The sequence below is a fragment of the Nelumbo nucifera genome, chromosome 1, assembly GCF_055504915.1.
Source record: "Nelumbo nucifera cultivar China Antique chromosome 1, China Antique-T2T, whole genome shotgun sequence".
Classification (NCBI taxonomy): domain Eukaryota; kingdom Viridiplantae; phylum Streptophyta; class Magnoliopsida; order Proteales; family Nelumbonaceae; genus Nelumbo; species Nelumbo nucifera.
The window spans coordinates 46866606-46880282 of NC_142649.1; the positions used below are offsets into that span (position 1 = coordinate 46866606).

At 35.9% G+C, this 13677-nt stretch overlaps 1 protein-coding gene across 1 annotated transcript; it reads left to right on the forward strand.

Annotated features, from left to right (window-relative positions):
* Nucleotides 1-413: 413 nt before the first annotated feature.
* LOC104590252 (FK506-binding protein 2-like) lies at nt 414-10774 on the forward strand. The gene is made up of 6 exons (XM_010248829.3): nt 414-567; nt 721-770; nt 2331-2393; nt 5114-5204; nt 9682-9786; nt 10399-10774. The coding sequence occupies exons 1-6, from the start codon at nt 492-494 to the stop codon at nt 10491-10493; spliced, it is 480 nt and encodes a 159-aa protein (XP_010247131.1). The 5' UTR covers nt 414-491; the 3' UTR covers nt 10494-10774.
* Nucleotides 10775-13677: the final 2903 nt, after the last annotated feature.

Below are 13677 nucleotides of genomic sequence, written 5' to 3' on the forward strand. Positions count from 1 at the left end.
ATGTGATTAGCTCGAAGATAATCCAATTATCTTCGTCGCTTGTGTAAAAATAGCATGCATGTAATGTAATTTAAACCTTCACCACTTGTATAAATAATAACTACAATTACCACCAAGCTATGACCAACTTATTTGTTAAGAAAGAATTAGTTTGTTTTTTAATTCTATAAATATAAGATTAATGGATTTGGGCAGGTTAAATTGGGTTAGGGTTTGGATTGAGCCCAATCCATTTAATTTTATATAAGTGGTTCATTAATGGATTGGAGGTTAGATGGATTAGATTGACGCTCAACCCAAACCAAATCCTGCCCAACCCGCCCAATTGCCACCGCTACTCCCATGGTTAATCCTTTTTCCACAATTTCATTTACCAAAGCCCGTGCACCGCACGGGTCCGGAACTCCCGATTACGGATTAACGTCGACCATCGAGAATTTAATTGTGAAGTGGCCACCACTCACCAGAGGAGAAAGAACGCGGTTGAGAGCATGGAGATGATGAAGCCTTGCTATTTACTAATGATTGTATCAGTGCTAAATGTGATGGTCTTTTCAGCGATTTTTGGTAAAATTTTATTTGAATTGCGTTTATTCATGAAAATCAGAAAGAATAGTGGAATGATTCTTAAGAGTTTAACTCCAATGTTTTTGTTAGATCTGGTTGGTTGTTGAAGCAATTTCCTTCTTCTTGTTTTTCTACTTTTTCCTTCTTTTGCAGTTTCTGCTAAAAAATCTGGTGACGTTACGGAGCTGCAGATCGGTGTGAAGGTAGCTTACCTTCCCGTTCCTTTTGGCCCTTCTTTTGATATTCTTTGGGATTGAGATCTACTTGTGGCAATTTATTTCTATCAGAAATATTTAGGTGGAGTCAAAGAAATTTTATGCTTTTGGAGCTTCTGTTTCATTCAATCAACTATTGTCAATGCTAAGAATTTATTGTAAAACATATGAATTTAACAATATCCGAAACGGAAGGTTAGTCTTTTTTTCCGGAGGGGGGGGTCTCCTAAAGTATGCTTGACACTGTTTGTTGATTCTGCATTGGTAATTCAAGTTTCTTTTACTCATTTAGTCGGGCATTCTCGAAAAAATTGTATCTTACATTGCCGTGTGAAAAGAAGAAAGGAAAATGTTCCAGATCAAACGTCTAGGATATTGTTTATTTAGTGATATCCTATACTGTATTGCTTCATTTTAGCAAAAAGAAAAAATTATAATAAATATGCCTTGCAAGTTATCTATTTTCCTTAGCAGTGGTTATTTATTTTCCTTAGATGACATAACCCTTCTTTACTGGTTAACTTTTTATGTGCTATTGTAAGATTAATATGCCTTGCAAGTTTAATGAAGGTGTTGTAGATCTAGATTGTTAGAGCCTTTCCATTTAAGTAGAGCTTGCTTCATGTCAGATCCATTTATACAGTGGGTAGGCAGGAAAGATTGCTTTTCAGGATCATCATAGTTGTCGTTTTCATCTCTTGAGCATGTTAAGCATTGGCATAGGCCAGTTGTGTCTTTTGTACCCCATCCTTGAGCTTGCGATGTCTTTTGTACCCCATCCTTGGCTTCCAAATCAAAATCTGTGTAAAAGGCTGTCTGAGGGAAAAATTAGTAAAAAGGTAGAGTGCCATAAAATCTTATCCATTGGATCAAAAGCTTTCCTTATTGAGGATACAGAAGGTATTGGCAATGAGAAGTTAAAGACACAGAAACTATCACCTATCTGAACCTGCTATTTTTTTTTCATATTGCCACAATTAGATCAGAATCTGTGTACTATAAGGTTGTCATTTTCAATATAAATGTGTTTTGGTTTTTTCTGTGCTTCATAGAATTCTACACACACACACACACACACATATATACATGCACAGGCATGTATGTCTATATGTAAAATAGAAGCCTGACTATATTCTTCCATTCTCATTAACAGTTTCTTTTCTGCTTGTTTTTATTGGAAACGGCAACGTCTTTGAAGATCTTTTGAAGTACAACTGTCAACCCCTAGTATAGGGTGTTGAACAAAGAGAAAAGCAAATTAAATTACAACACTGCCCAAAACATAGTCTCCCTAACAGTCCCTTGTTTTGCTAAGGTATCAGCTAACCCATTAGCTGATCTTCTTGTCCACTAAAAAGCAAACACCAACCTCCCTTGTTAAACTAAAAATTTCTCTCATCAGTTGTCTATGTGTCCAGGCTCCCAAACAACCTGACTGCATCCACCCAATTACCAATTTAGAATCCCCTTCTATCTCAATGTGGTATAGCCTCAGTTTCTTTTTCTGCTTGGTTATCTTTTAATTTGCTTTTTGTTTTGTTGTTACAGTTTAAGCCAGAATCCTGTGATGTTCAGGCTCACAAAGGTGATCGAATCAAAGTACACTACCGGGTAAGTGTAATGTAGCTTGAATCTCTTATAAAAGAATGAGCAGCATGAATGCATATCACTGCCACAATGGATGTCATAATAGGATGCAAGCAGTATTCATTCTTTTGAAATTTCATGATATTCTAGTTTTGTTCCAAGGTATTTTGACATAAAGTTCACATATAAGAGACTAGATTTATTTTGTGGTGGATAATGGGTTAAAGATGGATATATTGTGGTGGGTAATGGGTTAAAGATGGATATATTGTGGTGGGTAATGGGTTAAAGATGAAATCACGATAATAATATTTTACAAATTATTATGTTTCCAGTACCTCTGTCTTGTGGTATATCAGATTGCTATTTAACCATTTCAGCATTTCTTAAGTTATTTTACCTTGAAATGAACATAGGAGATAACTTATCAGCATGCTACATATCTGGTGTAGGGAGAAATCTTGTTTATACCCCCAGCATCTGATGATAAAATTAGGGAAGATGACTTTGATGCTAGTTATAGAATGTTTTTTACAATTTAGTAGTCAATATCTTGCACTCTTTGATTAATGTGCAATCGAGGATAATGCTTTTTATTTAGGTAGTACACTGAGTTTAATTGGTCCTTAGAAATTTATCTCCAATTTCAAGGTTGTCGTGATAAGATTTTTTTATCAGTAAAAAAGATTTTATTAATATCAAGTTCAAGTATTACAAATACGTGGGTTTTTCCACCCTAAAGACAACCTTTATAAATTATAATTTTGCCCAAAACATTTGGTACCTTGCTGTCCCTTGTTTGGCCAAAACATCTGCCATCCCATTTGCTGATCTTCACACCCATTTAAAGACAACATTCAACTCCCTTGATATGATTTCTATTTCCCAAGAAGTACGTCTATAGACCCATGGGATTTTGGAGCTACATCTTGTCCATGAATTGACCTGAGAGTCCCCTTCCACCTCCAAGTTGTGGAAACCGAATTGCTTAGCAAATTTTAAACCGTGAAGAAATCCACACAGCTCTGCTGTCAATGCACTACCATTTGCTAATGGTCCTGAATACAGTACACCTTTCCTTCTGTGTCTTGGAACATGGTACGAACTGCCTACTGCAGGTGCCCCTTCGAGGGTGACACAGCCTCCTAATCGAAGAAGAAGAAGGAAAGAATAGTTGATTTTTTTTTTTTTTTGATAATCTAAAGAATAGTTGATTCATTCATAAGCAAATCCATAGACCAGGTCCTTTATATAGAGGAGGCCTGGGACTCTCAGCAGACTCTGACCATTAGGTTATTCATGGATGCTGGTTGCTCGAGTGAATAGTCCCACTCCTAATGGCATCTGACAGGTCGGTTTGTTGTCGTGGCCTTCTGGCATAAACCCGAGCTATGATGGGCCAATCCATTACCTAGGGTGGTGGGTTGGACTGATCTCCCCCCTCTCCTCCCTTGGAGCCCATACTGAGCTGGGCCCTAACAGAACACCCCTCCCAGTCCAGCCTTAACCTGCTGACTACCAATATAACTCCCATCAAAATTGAGTTTAACAAAGTTGGTTGCTGGGGGTCTCCATTCCATATTTACTCTTTCCTTGGAATGAGCCGATAATACCACTTCCTTCCAAATTCTCAAGATATCATTTGTCGTGGTAGGGTGTTAAGCACAGCAGTTCCCTCAAAAAAAAAAAAAAACATCATTATCAATTAAACACCATAAAGCTAAATTTCAATATTGCTTCTAGTCTTCTAAGATCTCATATTGTTATTCTTCCTTGGGTACAACAGAGTGATGACAGGGAGGGGAGGGATTCCTATGTTATCTTATTGAATGGACGAGAGGTTCTGTTTGTAGGGGCTATTTGCTATTGCTTGGTGCAATGGTAAAATCTCAGGCTGACAAGCATGAGAATGTGCATTTGAGTCTTGAGTGTGGCCATTTCGCAGGAGAATGCAGGAGATTAGGTCCATGTCCATTCTACAACACCCCCCCAAAAAATAATAATAAATAAATAAAAAGATCATGGATATCTGGGACCAAGGTAATGACACTTACGAGAGGTTCTGCTGGTGAGCCTTGATTATTGAATCATCTCAATACTAGATATTTGGCTTTTACATTGAACACCTTATTCATCAGGGTTCCTAAATCTTCTAATTTCATTCCTACCAGGCTTGCTAGAGTCAGAGTTCAAGGTTGTGGGTTGTTTCAGAAGCAACTACAGGTTTAGCTTGTGTATTTTGTACATTTCTGTGCATGATGCACATACCCCATATACCCTGCATGTTAAGGTTATCTCCATTTCTGCATTCAATAGAGATAATGCTAAGTTATTATCCAGAACTTGCATTCCTATGACTCTGCATGTGACTCTTCCCTAATAACAGTGTGAGGCCAAATAATCACCTTCTCCCCAGTGGTGCCCTTTTTCTTTATTGAGGGTAAGAATAAAAATATGCATTTATTGGATATGAAGTCATGTCTAGCATTGTACATCATCGTTTTCACCATATGATGTTTCTTTGTGTTTATAGATTTCCCTCTTCCTGATCTTTAATTTCCTTGTTATAAAATGAATCTGAAAATTCAATGGTTCAATTATTGTGAGCATTTTAGAGCTAAATGACAGAACTATTCTATCATCATATAAGTTCAAGCAAATAGGTACTTGACTGGTTAGGTTAAATACATAGTCAAGCTTCACATATGTGCATTTTCTAAAACTGACGTATCTTTACATTACAGGGCAAACTCATAGATGGAACTGTCTTTGATTCCAGTTTTGAAAGAGGTGACCCAATTGAGTTTGAGCTTGGTAGTGGACAAGTTATTAAAGGTATGTTAACAAAAGTAGATGACATCATGAAATCAGCAAATGTGCTTCTGCAGCTTAGTCTTCACATTCTATGGGCTATAGAAGATTATGTGAAAGCAATTGTATAAAATATGTCATCAATTGATCTTTCCCAGCAACAGTGGTAAAGATACATAATGTTACTTGACCACAAGCAGTTAGATCATGGTGCAATGATAAATCCAATTCCATTACTGTAGGCATAATTCATTCTCAAAAACTTGCTGTCTTTGGCTATTCAAACTACAAAAGAAATGGTTACAGGCCTCCTTTAATACAAGTTCAATGCTATTTATAGTGGACCCTTGTGACTTTGTATTTGCTTTCTATAGTCTTCCAATGAGAGTAACCTTCTTTAATAATAATTTCCTTCATCAGAGATGTGATTCAGTCCAATAAAACCTGAAAATAATCTCTGATTATAGCAAGAAAAAGAAGAAAAAGTAGAAGAGGAACAGCAGAGAAGAAAGAAGAAGATGGAGAAGAGAGTTCAATGTCTTCTTTTTCCTCTCTCTAATCTTTTATTAATCTCACTTAATTAGAAGTGATTACAATTCTGTCCTTAAGTGGGCAGCCAGCTCATGAACACACTTAAAAGAAATAAAAAAAGATTAACAGACCCATAAGAATAAGGCCCATTATCAAACAAAAACATGTAAGGAACAATAATAACAAAATAATGTACTAGGGCCCATTCGGCCCAGTCTCTCTACACTCCCCCCCCTCCCCCCCGAATTGAGCATAGATATCAATCATGCCCAGCTTCTTATGTAATGAATCAGCTTCCCTTTTGGAATATCATTTGTCAAAACATCAGCCAACTATTTTTTAGAAGCAATAAATGGCAAGCAGACTTCCCCTGAAGCAACTCTCTCCCATATAAAATGTCTATCAACCTCTATGTGCTTAATTCTGTCATGCTGGACAGGATTATGTGCAATGTCGATAACTGCCTGATTGTCACAATATAGCATCATTAGCTTCTCATAGTCAATACCCAATTCTTTCAAAAGTGATCTAAGCCACAATAGTTCAGAAACTCCATATGCCATTGCCTTGTATAGTTGTACTCTATCTCAGCTAAGAATAAGGCATTGAAAACTTCATCACTATATTATTGTTTTTTTATCAATAACATAAGCATTTCATTAATGAAAAATGAAAGATAAGTACAAAGGTTGGGGAAGATAAACTCTCTTAACTCCCCCTAAAAAATAAAAGATTACAAATAGGCCCAAAATAGATTATTTCTTCTCACCCCTTGTTTGGCTAGTGCATCTGCAAAGGAATTGGCACACCTCTTTACCTGTTGTAATCTCACTGTCATATCCCGAGTCAACCACTTAAATATTCTTTTTTCATTCAAGTAGCTCCACATGCTACTCTCCTCCTTTTGTACCCATTCTGTTACTAACTTCGAGTGTCCCTCAATAATTAACCTCCTTAAGTTAAGCTCCTTAGCCTTTTGGCATCTTCCAAGAGTGCCAAAATTTCAGCTCAAAGAGAGTCTCCTTCCCCAACTAGGCCTGAAAACATAACAATAATTGCACCCACCTCATTCCTAAAAACCCCTCCAATGCCTAAAGGGCCAGGGCTTCCTTCACTTCTACCACGAAGTTCAGCTTTATATGGCTAGGAGTTGGAAGATTCCATATTGGACGGGGGACAATCCAATGATTTAAAAGGCGCGCCTAACAGGCGAGGCACATTTTAGGGTAGGTGCCTTGCCCAAGTACTAGGCACAACCCTTTCAAAAGGCGCACACTTGGTGCAGCTGATGCACCTTGTGCCTCAGCCCAGGCATGTGCCTTTTGAAAGTTTGACGCTTTTTTGCTTTTTTGAACCTAGTGGCTGGGTCGGGGGCTTCACCCCTATTTGGTAATGGTGTTCATTCATTCATCCTACTAAAATATCTTCTTAAAAAGCAATTAAAATTATAAAATGGACTTGTTTGGACCCTAACATGGACTTGTTTGGACTTGCCTCGAGGGGCGTGGCACAAAGGTGGCTCATACAATTAAGAATGTAATATGTTTTACATCACATTAGCTACTTTAATTAATGCAATTGAGGAAAAAAAGAGATTGTGGGTTTTACATGCTTGAAAATGTTTTATATGTTTGATTTTATTTTTAAATTCACATTTAAATATACTTTACATGTTATGCTTATGTATTTTAATTTTAGATAATAGGTTTTTTAAAACGTTTATTTTAAATTTTAAAGTTTATATTTTTTATTAATATTATGTTTAATATTTTTTGGCATTCTTTTTATTTTCTGACTTTTTTTTAGTTTTTTAGCATTTTTTTTTATTTTTGTGACTTCCTTCAAAAAGGCATGCACCTCACCTTGTGCCTCGGGTGCAAATTGACCCCTGCGCCTTTTTAGCGCCTTGCGCTTTTAAAACACTGGGACAATCTTGCCAGGAGCTGAACAGGCCACTTCCTTCCAATTGTTCAACAAAGCTGATGTGGATATATCTTCAAATTCATCACCATATTATTGTTTGTGGTGGGTGGAGTCTCCTCTTTCATCCTTTTATACCATTTTACTTTTGTTTTCAAAGGGTGGAAATATGTGTTTGTCTAATGTCCTTTTCTAGAATCATTAAAAGAAATGAAAGATAGGTAAAGTGATAATTGAATACATAGTTTTCAAGGCACCAAGGCGAGGCTAGGCGAGGCTATGCAACGAGGGTGCCTTGTCGCCTAGGCAATTTTTTTAAGTAAACATCATATATTCTAGGGTAGTTCCCTAGGTTCCATAGCAACTGGCAATCATATTTCCTTAATAATAATCTATAATTTTCATGAGAAAAGTATAAACTTCATATTAAAGTATAGAAAATCAACATGTTCATGAGAAGAAAAAGAAAACAGAAAAAAGAAAAGATAATTCAGAAAATATAGGAGCTGGACCCCCTATTTTTTGTTTTCAGGTTTTGAAGTCTTTGAGGCTTCAAGACAGCATTTAGCAACATGTGTGTTGATTAAACCCTAACAAATAAGAAAATAATAAAAAGAAACTAGTATATAAACACAAAATGATTATTTTAGTTTAGGTGTCTATTTTATAATTATAATATTAAAAAATTAAGAATATAAAAATATTTCATAACACCATGTACAAATCTGCTTGGTGATTAGGGAAGGTGACCCTCCAAGGGTGCCTTGTTGCCTAGATGTCACCTTGACAACTATGATTGAATGGTTTCCACTCTAAATCTATGCCATGACTATGGGGCAAAAAGCATATTGGCATTACACCATTGAGTATATGGAATCAAATGATTCAAACCACATAGTGTCATAGTAGGAAAGAGAAGCTAATCTTCGCCCTTGTCTAAAGGAGGGTTACGAGGGCATGCATATAGACTCATAGCGCTTCCAAGAAAATCTCTTGGTTGATCTCCATAAATTCTAATTTCCCAAGGCATTTCAAATCATGATATGATTAAGTGTAATTTGATGATTGTTCCATAGAGAGCATGGGGGATTGAGACTTGGAGTCTTTAGAAATCATCTTGGACAAGTTCTTTGAGTTTCTCAGTTACTATTTGGGAAGGAATCTAAGTGCTGATCTGATGGCACTATTTAAAGGTTTAAAACTTACATCTTTGGGGTGAGTTAATTTTTTGGTGGAAAGAGATTGTCGGGTTGTTATTGGTTGGATGTCTTCTTCTGACAAGCTTCATCTCTGTCTTGGGATTTGGGTTGAATTGTCCAATTGTTGATTAATAAATTGGGTTTGGATAGGCATTTCACAATCAGAATTCTGCATGGTATGGATTAATACAACCTTGTCAGTCATTGAACAAACTCTTTATCCAGCCCTGTTCTCCATAGGTTTGGGTTGGCATTTTCTCTACCAAGTTGGTAAATTGGTGGATTTTGTGAACCCGACCCCAACAACCACCATTTGCCATAAATATTGAAGGAAAAGAAAAACGAGGTTTGCATGAAAACCTTGTACCTATATTTTCTGTTACAGGTTATGTTCTTCATGGTTTATATTTTTCTATACAAGGTTTACATTTCACAAAAATATCAATGACAGTTGATTGTATCACAGCTTAATTTTTTGTGATAAATCATATAGTTCACTTCATCAGCTCATGCAGCTGATATTTTATGGTAAAAAAAATGCTGTTGCATGAGCTGATGAAGCGAACTATATGAGCTCATGCAACAGCTTTTTTTTACCATTAAAAAGCTGTTAGACATCCAATTGAAACGAAGTGTATGTATGACTATATGCAACAGATTGATCAAAAAAGCTGTTAGACATTAAAAAGCTGTTTGGTTGTAATACCTATACCTCCTAATTAATTCCAATGAAATTCTGTTATTGATCAATATATATACATATATATATATATGCAACAGATTGGTGTAGGAGCTTAGGCTGTTGTCAATTACCATGGTAATCTTCTCTTGATAAGATCCATTTTTTGCAGGATGGGACCAAGGGATTTTGGGAATGTGTGTGGGGGAGAAGCGGAAGTTGAAAATACCTGCAAAACTTGGTTATGGGGCTCAAGGATCCCCGCCTACAATCCCAGGTATTAATGATCCTTTCTGGTATTCTTCTAATTGCAAACTTTCATGGATCTTGATAAAGTATTGCAGTGAGACAATGCCACCATGCCATATGGTTGAAAAACATCTCTTCAGAGTGAAACAGTTCCTGTTGCTTCCAGCATCAGCTGTTACAATGTCGTTGCCTCAAGTAGGAATCTTTGCACTCTAGTGAACTTAGGACCCATTTATAACAGCTGAATGGCTTACTGCTTTATCGTGTAATGAATAAATTACCAAGAATATTGTGAGCTCCTTAATGTCTCAAGATGAAGTTAACATGTTGAAATTCAATTTCAGTTCAAAATTATATTGCAACCTGATGTGGTCATCATCTCATTTGTTTTTTTCCTAATCATATGATTTCATACTTAGAACAAGAAAAAAGCAAAATAAAAACGCTAAATTGTGATGAGGTGCTTGTTTTCTTAACTCTCACCTTCAACCTTTTGCAATATCCTAACAATTGTTAGAGGCGATTTGGAGATAAGAGGTTTTATCTCCGATTGTTTTTTGTACTTTGTGTTGTTTATATTTTAATGAAATTTCAATTGTTGATCCAAAAAAAAAAATCTTAACTGTTCTAAACATTACAGGTGGAGCAACACTGATTTTTGATACTGAACTTGTTGCGGTGAATGGAAAAACATCTAGTGGAGAGAAAACAACAGGTGGCAAGAGCGAGTTATAGTCAGAGGAAGAAGGAAGAATTTCTCAAGTGCTACATAGTAGCTAAATGCTTATAGGTTTTCTTTAGTTACAATGTTTTTGTTTCTTCAACGGTCTGACCATTTTGATACATATCGATCTGTAATACTAACTTTTGGCCTTACAACACTTAGGATTACATTTTAACTTTGAGATCATGGATTTGATCCCAGCTTTACTCGTAAGGAAAATAAGAAATAATTGGTCTTAGCTGCTATATCAAATCAAAAGTAGATCATTTGAAATGCCAAATTATTTAGTAAACCTGTGTGTACAACCATCATAGTTCACAAGAAAGTTTCGTCATGAAATTTCTGAGTATAAGACGGAGAAAAATAATGGAACGTTAGTTCAATTAGAAAAATTATGGAGGCTGATGTGCAGATACATTTATTGTAAATAAATAAAAGTGTATTATTGTTTCATGTTGATTTGGTATGTTTTTATGTTCTCAATCGTTGGATAGACTTGAGGAGTTTATCCTGTCAAGGTTGGCACTAATATGTTAGGATTTGACTAGAAGCACATGCAGTGTGTATTTAGACGAAACACTGAACTTGAACCATTTTTTAGTTATGCCTTGAATCTTGAAAATTGATAGGAAAAATTGAAAAGTTACACATAACCCTTAAATTTGATTATAGTACTACACCATGTGTTGGATTGTGTTATTTTTTATATGTCAATCAGTGAGATTCATCAAGGGTTAGAACCTAAGTATATTGGGGCAATTTAAGAATTCATTTGAGTGGGTGATAGGATCGGTCTCTTTGTCAAACAAAGTGAATGATAGGGTTTATGTTGGAAGGGTTATGATCTATTATTTGTGGAACCATGTTAAATGGTTAGGTGAAATTTCAAAAATTTCATAATCCTTTTAAGAATCGAATTCCTTATGTTTTGAAAAAATGCATTTTTTAGGATTGATCTTGCATTAAATCGGACCAAATTTGAAACCAAACAAAGAGGGAGATGTGTATCTGATATGGATACCACAAACGCAAATCCCAATGTGGAAGTTCACACCCAAATCAATCCTAAAACCAGCCTCCATTGAAAATGGCGAAATGTATAGGTGAGCTGATTCAGCAACATAGTTTTTAGCAAAACTGCAACCCAATTGCTTGGATCGAGCTAGGGAAAGTGAGTTTGAAATTCCTTTAAATTTTTCTTGCAAAAATTAGAAAAATAAAAAAATAAGAAAAAAAACTAATCTCTATCGGTTCTTTAAAGCCTAGGTTGTGATAGAGTTTCTTATAAGACAAGAGAACAAAAGAGAACAAGAGAGAGTGGTATCTTAGTTTGCTTCGCCATTTTCTTCTTTTATCTCTTTATGTAACACTCTCCTAATCAAATTAGGAGATTATCCAAATCTAATTTGGATTTAGAATTTATTAAGAGATAAGTCTTATCCCCTTAAGAGGATGGGTGTTTCATACCCATTTCGAAACCTAGATTTGACCCAGACCATAACAGCTTGCTTAATCTTATTAATTATGGGCCTTAGGACTATTTCCTTCAAAGGCTCACGACCCAAAGTGTTGCATCGCCAACTTAGGCCTGATTTGTATGGTGTGGGACCTCACAATGACTTTACATAAATCCACAAGAGTTTAACCCAGCCTCTATGAAAAGGCTTAGCCGAATTTACTACTAAACGAAGTGAACCCCTGAGCACATCACTATGGACTCAATATGGGTCCAACATTTACACTTAAATGATCCTTGAAATCAACCATCTTATGAAGATCAAAGGATAATGGATTTAAGTAAGATAAAACCTATTAGGTAATCAGCGTTGTAATGATTTCTCACACTTAACTTCTCAGCTCATAATGATTAAACACTGTCTGACAAAGAAGGACTTCTCCCCTGTAATGGGCTCTTACACTTAACTTCTCGGCTCATCTTCAATGGAGGCTAGTCATAGGACTAATTTAGGCATAAACTTCCACCTTGGGAATTGCATTGGTGGTATCCATATCAAGTATACATCTCCCTCTTTGTTTGATTTCAAATCTAGTATGGTTTAGTGCAAAATCAATCATGAAAAATGCAATTTTTCAAAACATAGGAAATTTGACTCCCAAAAGGATTAGGAAATTTTTGAAATTTAACCCAACCATCAAGCATGGTTCGGCCATCCATATGATGGATCTTAACCCTTCCAACAAGAATATATTCAAGAATCGGTTACTCTTGATCAGAGTCTCAGATTTCTTGGATGTATTAAAAAATTGACTAAAGCCTTGTCCTAACTCCTAACTATATGGGGTCATCTCAGTGAATCGGAATATGGAACAATTGACCTGGGAAAGAGCTCAATTAAAGAGCTTCTGTGGTGTTGGAATTTGTCGAACTTGAGTAAAAAAGTGTGTGTAGAAGTCTATCCCCGTTGTTGTTTTAGGAACTATTTGGCTGCGAGAAACAATCGAGTTTTCTTCAATAAGAAGAATTTGAATGAAATTCAGTTGGTTGTTGGTTGGGTGGTGTCTTGGTTCTCTGTTGTTAAAGAGATTATGCAGCAGAATGTCTCTTTGCTACTTAGCTCTAAATGTTTGTGGGAGTTGTAATCTGGTGTATTTTTATAGGTGGGGGCTTTCTGCTCCCACAGGAGACTATTGTACCTTTCTTCTTTCTGTTTTAGCTTATTCCAGTCATGTAAGGGCCAATCCACTTAGAGTTGAGTTGGCCATACGGTATCACTTATATTAATGATGCATGGTTCTAAAGGCAGGTTTTTCACGTTGTATGCCAGTGAGATTTGTGTACCCTGTTACAAACCCCACTAATCCATTAAGGCTGCATTTGGCTAAAGCTCAATAAATCTTTTCATACAGTAACCAACATTAAAAGAAATCATAATAAAATTTTTAGAATTAATAATGAAGAGGGTGAGTAGATTAATAAAGATAATGATATTCAAAATCATTTTTGCTCCATCTCTCAACAGAAATTTAAAACCTAGGGCACATGTGGTATTGATGAGGCTATTAATGAAATTAACCATTGCATCACAAATGATGTTAATCAAAATCTAGTAAAAAATGTGGTCAATTAGGAGATCCTTAATACTTTACTCATCATTTAGGACTTTTAAGCCACTAGTCTTGATGGATTAAATTCTTTTTTTCTTAAAACTTTTCAATCTATTGTGGGGATTTTGT

Bases quoted from the DNA above. Each gene is read 5' to 3' on its own strand.
- LOC104590252 (XM_010248829.3), top strand. From the start codon at position 492: ATGGAGATGATGAAGCCTTGCTATTTACTAATGATTGTATCAGTGCTA. The intron at 568-720 runs GTAAAATTTTAT...CTTCTTTTGCAG, and splicing joins GGTCTTTTCAGCGATTTTTG to TTTCTGCTAAAAAATCTGGT. The intron at 2,394-5,113 runs GTAAGTGTAATG...TTTACATTACAG, and splicing joins GAATCAAAGTACACTACCGG to GGCAAACTCATAGATGGAAC.